Source organism: Hippocampus guttulatus, chromosome 4 (genome assembly GCF_054856545.1).
Source record: "Hippocampus guttulatus isolate MCC_2025c chromosome 4, RoL_Hgut_1.0, whole genome shotgun sequence".
NCBI classification, from domain to species: domain Eukaryota; kingdom Metazoa; phylum Chordata; class Actinopteri; order Syngnathiformes; family Syngnathidae; genus Hippocampus; species Hippocampus guttulatus.
The window spans coordinates 26,948,462-26,958,871 of NC_141264.1; the positions used below are offsets into that span (position 1 = coordinate 26,948,462).

The window sequence follows — 10,410 nt, forward strand, 5'->3', positions numbered from 1 at the left end:
GTCGAGTAGAATTGTGGCGAGAATGGCTAATGGAATGAATGAAAGGTGGATGACATTTTACAAGTGCAGTACACTCGGCCGCCACAAGGGGCGCCGCCATTTTTTTCCCCCCTTTGGTTTCCCTCCGAAATTGGACAGCCGCTCCAGTGAAGTACTTTTTAGTTTTCAAGCTTAGAGGTTAACTCCTTTCAGTACACGATGCAGCTTCATGAGGTGAACGATTCTCAAAATGTGAGGAATGCGTCATCAGAAAACTAAGTGCAGCGGAGAACGGCAAGAGAATAGCGTCGACTAAAAACGGATTATCTTCGGACGCCGAGCTCCTCGACTTAACGTAACTCCTTTCGAATGCGATTTCAAGCGCCAATTTGGTGTCGCATCCCGCTCATTTGATGAGCCGGGACGAGTTGGTGCCGATTTGAGCCTCGCAGCGGATCTGGCCGAGTTGAACGGAACAGACGGGAGGTGGCGGGAAGAAGTTGGAGGGAAAAACAAAAAACGCTGGTCATGTCACACGCGCGGCTCTTGAGGTCTTGGGAGCAGAGCGCGCGTGGAGTCGAAGCCTTCGGCCTTGTCCTCGTCATTGCAAGGAAAAGGCCGCCGGGCGCACGTCGCAGAAAAGGGAAGAAAAAGGTTCTCCGAGGGAATGAAACCAGTCAAAAGATGCCCGTTGCCAGAAGAAAACCAAAATGGACTGACCGTTGGATATGGTTTTATTTGTTTCACCTGAATGAATGAAATCCAAATATTGACTCCACTCGCGCTAAGCGCTTACCAAGACTGCAGGCAACGGGTTGCGGCGGCGTCCATTTTGATCGGGATCGCCGGCGACAGGTGCCCACCTCGCAGCGGACGTCGCTCAAATAGGGAAAGAAACCAAGAGAAAGGGGGCGTTTGAGGATGCGCCCGCCAACCGGAACGCTCGATTCAGACCGGGAGGACGTGCGGACCGGCCGCCGGCCGCTGATTTGGTGCAATGCGAACACTTCAGCGACACGCGCAACTCCTCCTCCGCTTTCGACGCTCTCTTCCTGCTTCCTCCTCCTCGGCGGCGGCGGCGAGAGGGAGAGCCACAATCGGAGCCAGGGCGTCACCGAGCCTCCTTCCACCTCCCCCCCCCCGTCTCATCACCAGCGGCCTGGGGAGGCGACAAGACACAAGAGGAGGAAGAGGAGGAGGGACACCGGCGGATTAGCCGGCTAAGAAGCTCGGCAACATTCATCGCTTTGAAGCGCGCGCGGAGCTCCAGACGCCGCTTTGGACCCGGCTCGGCTCGGCTCGGCTCACCCCCCCCCCTGCGCGTCTTCTGCTCGGACACATGGCGAAAGAGAACGGCGAGTCCGGCGACGGGTCGTGGAAGAAACGCGTCGACGACATCAAGAGTGTGTTCGACTTTAAAGAAGTCCTCGGAACGTAAGTGAGCATCGCCGCGTCCATTTTGTCTCTTCGGCGGCAAACTTTGGCCGCCGCCGCCGCTCAATTGGCACGCGCGTGCGCACAAAAAACACCTTTTTCCATTGACGGCTGTTGCTGTTGCGGAAGAAATGGACAGGTCACGTGACGACCTTCATCGGACGTTCGTTCTATCTTAACGGTTAAAAGATCCCGCCTTTGTGACGTCACGACGTTCTTCCCCCCCCCCCCCCCTCTCCAAACGCGTAGTGCAAACATCAGCGGTTGTCTCTTCAAAAACTTAGTCATCATTATGAACGATGTGAGCAATATTCACTCATTTCCTTCTCGCTAATCGTTCCTTACCTTCTGGACTACGTAGTTGAGTAAAAAGCCACGCCCCCCCAAAAGATCCCTCAATAGTACGGTGATCCCTCGCTATTTCGCGGTTCGTTTATCGCGGCTTCGGTGCATCGCAGATTTTTTTTCCAAACATTCATAACAAAAACAAAAAAAAAAGTCCGCAAACGGTCCGCAAGAAGCAGCGAAAGTCAGCAAAACAACAGCGAGTCACATAGAGCAACATATACAGTCCTACGTGTATATGTTGACGGTATTTTGTTATTCATACACTAACCTAACTTAAACATGTTTAAATCTAGTAGTATACAGCATTAAGTCACGTCAATGACTACAAAATTGACTTCTACATGCATGTATACCATAAAATTTAGCCTTATAAATATTTTTTATACTCATACAATGTGCAGAATTTGTGCGTAAGCGGCAGTAAAGACGCACGTTCGCGTTTGCTCTTGGAGTCCCCGCTAAAGACGGAATGAATGCGACCGCTCAGTTTGAGAAGCGCCGCCGAATTGGAGGGAGGAAAACGAATCCCCCTCAAAGACTCGGAGTCGGAGGCTCGCGTCCGTACCTTTTCAGATATTCGAGCCGGCCTCTGAAATGTGGAACGACGACCTCCACGAGTCTGTAGCTGCGAGTGTTGCGGCACACGTCTCTCCCCAAACGTGGAGCAAATATTTGCAAACAAACGCCCGCATTCATTGGGTGCGCGGGATCTTTGCACTTTTTGAACCTAGTCCGAAACCGAGCCTTTGACTCGGCGCTTCGAACGCCCTCCGAGGCTTTTTTTCTTTTCTTTTCTTCCGGTCCGGAATGCGAGACTTTAGCCGCCCGCGTGGCCTCGGTTCCTTTCGCCGTGCGAAACGCTCCCGGGCACATCTCGCGTCGAGCCGACGCGTCCTCGGACGGAGCCCGAATGGCGCGCCAGCGGCAGCTAGGCAACAAGGACCCATGGAAGTCCTCGCCCGCCGCCGCCACCTACGCCCTCCGCGCTTCGTCGCGCTTCTTCAATCATTTTGGCAAAATGAGCGTTGAGTGACGGGCCCGCCTACGCGGTCGTCTCGCGCCCGGCCAACGGCTCCAAAGTGGCCTCGCTCGTGTCTCGGTCCAGGTTGGGCTGTTCGCAAAGAAGAAATCGAGCTGCACCTGCTCAACTTTTATCAAGCTATCTTTAGATTAAAGGGGGAGCGGTAAAACCTTTATTTTTGGACTGCGGCTTCTTTTGGAGCCGCATTCCTCCGCTACCGTCCTCATGACGGCGCTTGCTGAAAATATAAAGCCGACCCCCCCCCCCCCCCCCCCCCCCCTCCAAAGGCCTTTATGGTTGAGCAAACGAAACCCTTGTTTTCTGTTCTTCGGCGCCGCAGTCCAGTCGTGGGATCTCTCCTCCTCCTGCGGCGCGGGGCCCGGGCTCGCTTTTCAAAGGCGGTTCGGGCCGAGGCGTTTTCATTCCGTCGCCTGGCGCGGCTCAAGGGGAGCAGCCAGCATCGATTGCTCTTGTCGCGCGGGGGCGGGCGCGCAAACGACAAAGGCCCGCCCAGCAAAAAAGTGGATGCGGTCTCATAGCAACGCGCGGCAATCGCTTGAGGAAATACGGCCTTCCTTCGCAACCGCGTTTCTCTTTTTCGTCAGCGTTTGTCCCGCCTTAAACCGACACGGCAGGCCGGCGGACGTTGCCCGACCGCGACCTTGCCGCTTCTGCGTCAACATTCCCAATCTGGCGCACTTCGACCCGAGTTGTCACGCGCGCGAGCGCCGGCCGACCTTGCCGAGCGAGCGGCCCGAGCGCCGGCCTTTTTTTGTCATTGGTCAAGAGCGAGCCAATGGTTTGGCTTGGCTTGGCTTTTCTTTCGCGAGAGCAAACGGGGGGGGGGGGGGGGGCGAGCGGCCTCCCCCCGATGATCCTTGTCGATTTTGAATTTGTCGGGCTGCAGCGGCGCCTTCTCCGAGGTGGTGATGGCGCGGGAGAAGGCCACGGGGAAGATGGTGGCCATCAAGTGCATCCCCAAAAAAGCGCTGAAAGGGAAGGAGATGAGTCTGGAGAACGAAATCGCCGTGCTGAGGAGGTACGACCGAGCGTCTCGCCGGCGCAATTGCGCTCTTCAAGTTTTGCTCGCCATCCTCCTTGTTGATGAGCAGCAAACGTAGGATGAAAAAGCATTTTTTTTAGTTCTGTTTTGTTTTGGGGGCCAGCTGACCTGGGGGGGGGGGCCGGGTGGCACCGGGCCATGTGAAACCCGCCTTTGGCATCCCTTCTTTTTTTTGCTGTCTGTCTCTCTCCGGCTGTTTGTCACGCGCTTATTTGAAAAGGGGCTCATTGTTCTGATTGGAAGGCCCAAAGTGTCACGGCGAGCCTGATGGGAATCGGCAGCCCGTTCCGTTCCGTTCCGTGGCGTGGCGTGCCCCCCCCCCCCCTCACGTATCCGCCGCCGCTCGGCGAGCGTTGAGTCTAGTTGCTTGGTTACGGTTGCCGTCCTCTCGCGTTGGCTGCTTTTGATTCCTCTCTGCCTTTCCTCCCCTTTCTGTCTCTTGGTCGCCTGACGGCCTTTGTGTGAAAGCGAAGCCTCGTGTAGTGTTGCATGCAGGGGGGGGGGGGGGGGGGGGGGCTTGGGAGACTCCTGCCTGCTTGTCGCTCAGGGCTCGCCGCTGGCTGACTCATTGATAAACTTGCCTTTCCCCGTTCATGCTCCTCCCCCGCGTTCACCCCAAAACAACCCCCCCCCCCCCCCACCGATGAGCAGGGCGCGTTCTTACCAAAGTGCATCTCATCTTTGTGTTCCGCAGGATAAAACATGAGAATATTGTGGCTCTGGAGGACATTTACGAGAGCTCCAACCACCTGTACCTCATCATGCAGCTGTGAGTACTAAGCCCCCCCCGCCCCCCCCCCCCCCCACACGCTCTCCTCTCGACATTCTGTCTGGCTTCGAAATGTTTTTCTTTCTTTTTTTTCCATCACATAAGCGCTTACACAAGCACCGCAGCCCACGTTGTCGTGCGTTTATTCCGTGAAATGCTGTTTGGGTCTTTTGTTTTCTTGAGTTGGTGGATGCGGAGAGTCGATTTTCGTTTTTGTGTCGGGGGGGGCGGGGCGAAGGTGTCCCTCATGTCAACCATCATCGCAGCCGGGCCGTTTCTTTTTCAGCAATTCCATTTGCGATGGACTCTTTGCCGCCGGCCCTTTGACGACATCATCGCCCGGAGCGCAATTTGTACAGCCGATAAGCGATTGGCGATGAATCCGACGAGCCTCCGTCGTTTATGCCGAGTGAGAACGCGGTGACTCTTTCCTGGGGGGGGAAGATGCCATTTCCTGTTCACCGGGAAAAAACAAAAAAGAATCGGCGCCGATAGCGAGCGCCGTACCCCAAACGGGCGAGGGCGAGGCGCCGCCCCGTCGAAGTAACCGGGTGGCGTCCGCCGAATGAAGCCAATGTGCGGCAGGGTGTCGGGCGGCGAGCTGTTCGACCGCATCGTGGAGAAGGGCTTCTACACCGAGATGGACGCCAGTCGGCTCATCCGCCAAGTGTTGGATGCCGTCAACTACCTGCACCGCATGGGCATCGTGCACAGGGACCTCAAGGTAGCGCCCGGGGGGGGGGGGGGGCGGCGGGGTCACGCGTCTCTCTCCTTCTTTCAACCCCTCGGCTTTTCTCAGCCGGAGAACCTTCTCTACTTCGGCCCGCACGACGAGTCAAAGATCATGATCAGCGACTTTGGCTTGTCCAAGATGGAGGGGGCCGGCGACGCGATGGCCACCGCCTGCGGGACGCCGGGATACGTGGGTGAGTTTCGGCTCGGTCCCGTTGCGCGTTGAGAGTGCGGGTGCCAAACTCCAGGCCCGGGGGCCAGACGCGGCCCACCGCAATCATTGTATGCGGCCCGCAAAAGCAAATCGAGCGAATGCCATCGTGCTCGCCAAAGTCCGAAACGAAATTCCAAATTGTCGTATGTAAGAGTCGTTATTCTTGACTTCCGCTTTGAAAACGAGTTCTTCTTCGTTCGTCGTGCGCCGCGTATGTGGCGGGGATAAAACATTGATTTGGTTTCCCAAAATTCACGACAGCCCTCCGAGGCCAACCGTAACGACAAAAAGGAGTTTGACACGCAAATTTGAGAAAAGTCCCAAATTTGCAATTCTGAAACGCCGGACCTCTTCAATCGCATCTGATAAGAACGCAAACAACAACAACGTACGTTGGGAATAGGTTGATTTCTTTGACACAAACGCTGCAGAAATGTCAATAATTCAGGCATCGGAGATTATTATGGCAAAAAAAGGATCCGACTTGAGCCGCTTCCTCCGCGATGCTAACTAAGCTAAAAGCTATGATGGCCAGCCCCTCCCGCCCCGACGGCACTCGCTAGCTCCTTCGGCCAGAGACCGTTACACCCGCGCCGCAAGAAGGAGCGATACCGCCGCTCGCTCCTAACGGCTGCCGTCAGGCTGCCGAATTGAAAAAAAAAAAAAAAATAATAACTCAATGATGTGAAAAACAATTGTAAACAGCACTGCGACTGTATTTCTATTGCACTTAATTGAAGGGTGTTTGTTTGTTTTTTCTTCTTTCTACCCACATTCTTGCCGCTGTAGACTGTAAATTTCCCCAGTGCGGGACAAACAAAGGATATCTTAAATCTTAACCTCGGCAATCGACTGAAGCTCTTTGGCTTTGTTTGCAGCACCCGAAGTGTTGGCGCAGAAGCCCTACAGCAAAGCCGTGGACTGCTGGTCCATCGGGGTCATCGCTTATATTCTGTAAGTGCCGCCCCCGAAGCCCCCCCCCGCAGCTTTCCCAAGCCAATTAAGGAAAGTGGCTCAGCGGGCCAAAGAAAACCCCGCACGCAATCGAGGATAATCCGGCACAATTTGCTTCCCGACACGGCAAACTCTTTTCGTCGTCCAAAGTCGCCAGCGGCGCCGGCTCGAGCGCAAATACTTTGGGAAGAAAGAACTCACGAAGCCACTTTGACAACGCGAGAGGAGTAAGACGTGACCACTTGTCGCATATCAGAGTCCAGACTTCCAACCGTAACGCGGCGCCCGCCCGCTTTTAGCCGGGGGGTTTATTTGCCTTTCTCCTCCTCCTTTGAAGCCGTCCGTCTGCTTTTTTGCGTGCTCCATGGGGTCGGGGGGGGGGGGGGGGGCCACGAGAAGGCAGCAAATGCTTTTTGGGGCGTCATCCGGGTGACCTCTGTGACGGCGCCCGTTCTCGCAGGCTCTGCGGCTACCCGCCTTTCTACGACGAAAACGACTCCAAGCTCTTCGAGCAGATCCTCAAGGCCGACTACGAGTTTGACGCGCCGTACTGGGACGACATATCCGACTCCGGTGAGAAAGCGCTCGCTTTCGCCTCTTTCCGTAGAAAAAACGCCGCTTCCGTTTGCACGCCGGGCTTCCAAAATCGGTGACGACTCTTTAGCATCCGCTCGCCGGCGCCTCGCCGCGACTCCGTTTCGGGCTTTGAGGCTCCGTTATCACGCCCGGCTTTTCCACCTTGATCCGTTCCAGAAGGCCGTTCGAAAAACGATTGATTCCAAAACCGAAAGCACGCCCTTTAAAAAAAAAAATCTTTATTGAACACGTCCGCTCACAACGGACGCTCCCCGAGGAAGCGTCGCTTGAAGGCGAGAGGAGTCGAGCGGCGCGTTCGAGTGCGCTCGCTTTGGTCCGGATCCGATTTTCGCTCGTCATCCGAGGCATAGAAACTCCAAATTTTTGGTGGAGAACGGAGACGTTGGAAAAGCGAGCTTTGACCGTATCGTCCTTTTTTTCCGGAAAGATAAAAAGAACGACGAGGCGGCTTGCCGGAAGGAGTTGGAAACGGAACCTCGGCAAATTGGCCCGACTTGCCAAGTTGCTTGGGGTTTTTTTTTTTTCTCAAAGAATCCTGTGACTTTGGCGCCATCTTGTGGCGTCTCGGTGTCGGGGCGAAAAAGGTCCTTTGCCGCCATCTTGCGGCCATAATACAAACCCGTTCAGGTTCCGGCTCGAATTTGGAGGTTCCGGCGACTATCTGACGATGACGCCGACGTTTGCGTCCGCAGCCAAAGACTTCATCGGCCGCCTGATGGAGAAGGATCCCGACAAGAGGTTCACGTGCGACCGGGCTCTGGAGCATCCCTGGTGAGGAAGCCGCGGCGCGCCGCCGCCGTCGTCGGCTTTTGTCCGAGCTGAGGCGCGAGTTCCCGAGTAGGGGGAGAAAAAAAAGCATCGTAGGGGCAAAATTGCCAGCATCTCGACCGAATACGGTGGTCCTGACCTCGTTTGTGTTTGCATGTCGACTTTTCCAGATGACGCGCGCCGTCATGTTGCATTTTGGTGCCGTACTGATGACTTGCGGAATGATCGTATTACGTATTAGGAGAGGGATTCCGTCCCAACTGAAAGCCCGCCGGCACTGCTGACGCAATGTGCGCGTGCGTGTGCGCGCGTCGGTCTCCCCCCCCCCCCCCTCAGGATCGCAGGAGGCACGGCCCTCTGCAAGAACATCCACGAGTCCGTCAGCCGGCAGATGCGCAAAAACTTTGCAAAGAGCAAATGGAGGGTAAGCTCGTCGTTTCTTTGGCGGCGGTTCCCCGCCGACTCGACTCCTCCCGCCGGGTATCGGTGGAGACGTTTCATCCAAATCCAAAAGGCTTGTTTTGACTTTAGCGGACGCCGCGAAAGCAAAGTTGATGCTGGCGCGGCTCGTTTTGAAAGAGCGTCCGTCCGTCCTCTCGTCTGTTTGCCAGCAAGCGTTTAACGCCACGGCGGTGATCCGCCACATGCGGCGCCTGCAGCTGGGCAGCAGCTTCGGCGGCGGCGTCCGCGCCGCCTCCGACCCGGACGGCGCCGGCCCGCCGGCCAAGAGTCAGTCGGTGGACTGCGCCCCGCTCGCCGGCCGCGACTGTGAGTACATGGCCCGTCGCTCGTCTCGCGCTTCTCCGCCGTTGGTACTCGGAAGCCTTTCGCGGTCTTTACGGGGGCTACTGTAAAAAAACAAAAGCGATGAAAAGCCTTTTTTTTTTTTTTTCTCTCCTCGTCCGTAGAATTCGGGGTTGTAAAGCCCTGTAATGACTAACGGATGCCTGCGGGTGGCAGCATTGACTCGCTTTGGATTTCAGCACAGCTTTTGAGTTGGAGAGAAAGATTAGGAGGCGAATGTCGACGTTGACTACGAGCGAGAGAAACGCGTTGCAAGTCTGACCGATTTAGGCGGCTCGCGCTCCCTGCGGTGCGCGCGTGGTTTCAAACGGGGTGAGTGTTTGAAAGCGCGTGTCACGTTCGTGAGGAAAAAAATGACGCGGTTAAAATGGAGCGAATGGCGATTGCCATGTTTAAAAAAAAAAATACATTTCTTTGCCGTCAAAAGCACTTTTTTCGTCGCTTTTGTTGTTTTCTAGTTTGAGGTGTAACACCCCCCCCCCCCTTCGACTTGATCTCAAACTATTTTGAGGGCCTTGAAAGATGAGTCAAAATGCGTTCAAACGGCAGGCAAGACGGGAAACTCGGCCGCCTTGAATGTTGTCGATTCCCAAGTTTGCAAACCGTCTTGAGTTTTGCTCCGTGATGTCCTTGCGGCGCAGGTCCTCCTCCGACGGCCCCCCCGGCTTCCTCCGTCAAAGCGTCCGACCGGGACTCGAAGGCTTCGTCCCCTTCGCGCGAGGAGCCGCTCGTGCCGCGCCCCTCCACCGTCACCGTCATCCGCACGGGGACCAAATGACGCCAGGTCCCGCGGGAGGTCAGCTGGGAGACGACAGAGCTTTAGGACTGGGAGGGAAAGGAAGGGGGTTGGGGGGGGGGGGCGTTTCCCCCTCTTGACCCTCGCCATTCCAAGCGCTCGCCCGTCCCGCCGCCTCCGGTGCAAATTTCGGGGAGGAATCGAAGGAGCTCAGCCCGGCCCGCCGAGGGATCGAGTCCACTCGCCGTTGCTCTCCCGAAGGCTTTCGAGAAGCGCCGCGCCCAAGGGAAGGGATTTTCGGCTGCTCCCACGTACGCCTGCTGTAAATATTCCGCCGCCCGGAGCCAAAACGGGAAAGAAAAACTTTTGCGCCGCGCCCAATCTTGGTCTCAATGTCCGCGGACCTGAACCGGGTGACGTCGGGCGCGCCGCTGGAACGTAATCCGTTTCCTCACGATGACTTTGAGCTTCTCAGGGATGCGGCGAATCCCCCCCCCCCCCCCTCCCCGTGTGCCGATTCTTCCTCTCCTGCGCCGCCCTTCCCGTCATCGAATGCTCGGCACACGGCAGAGAATTTTTCGCTTCGACCTAACGTGCCGGCGAACCTTCGCAGGTCGCTCGTGATTTGTTTTGGAAAGTGACGTGGCGCTTCTTTGCTTTCATATTGACCTGTTGAATTTAGCAGAAAGACTCTACCCCCGCTTTTCTCTCACCGCAAACCGCGTAAAGATTTGCTGTAAATACAACTCCCCAAAGTTGGTTACTTTGCCAGTCTTGAATGTTTTGTGTCGTCTTCCCTCACCGAGCACCAAAATAGGCCAAAAAAAAACAAAGAAAGACGCCTTACTAAAAGCTGTGAACCCCCCTCCCCTTAAATGCACGTTGCATGTTGGATGCAGAAATGTTGTCATGTATTAAAAAAGGGGAAGGCTTCTTTGACTGCGTCTTTGAATTTTCAACCGGAAGCAAAGTGTCAAAAGGCGTCTCGGCG

General features: G+C 55.9%; 1 protein-coding gene across 2 annotated transcripts; it reads left to right on the plus strand.

Annotated features, from left to right (window-relative positions):
- Nucleotides 1-77: 77 nt before the first annotated feature.
- On the plus strand, nt 78-10,352 carry camk1db (calcium/calmodulin-dependent protein kinase 1Db). Of its 2 annotated transcripts, XM_086110203.1 has the most exons (11): nt 78-1,413; nt 3,690-3,821; nt 4,540-4,614; nt 5,200-5,338; nt 5,414-5,540; nt 6,439-6,514; nt 6,975-7,087; nt 7,804-7,882; nt 8,216-8,303; nt 8,491-8,647; nt 9,325-10,352. In XM_086110203.1, the coding sequence occupies exons 1-11, from the start codon at nt 1,319-1,321 to the stop codon at nt 9,459-9,461; spliced, it is 1,218 nt and encodes a 405-aa protein (XP_085966329.1). In that variant the 5' UTR covers nt 78-1,318; the 3' UTR covers nt 9,462-10,352. The 2 variants fall into 2 exon arrangements, with proteins under 2 accessions (XP_085966329.1, XP_085966330.1); XM_086110204.1 differs by lacking the exon at nt 3,690-3,821.
- Nucleotides 10,353-10,410: the final 58 nt, after the last annotated feature.

Coding starts and splice junctions, on each gene's coding strand:
- camk1db (XM_086110203.1), top strand. CDS start 1,319: ATGGCGAAAGAGAACGGCGAGTCCGGCGACGGGTCGTGGAAGAAACGC. Junction 5,541..6,438: donor CGGGACGCCGGGATACGTGG/GTGAGTTTCGGC, acceptor CTTTGTTTGCAG/CACCCGAAGTGTTGGCGCAG. Junction 8,648..9,324: donor CCCGCTCGCCGGCCGCGACT/GTGAGTACATGG, acceptor CTTGCGGCGCAG/GTCCTCCTCCGACGGCCCCC.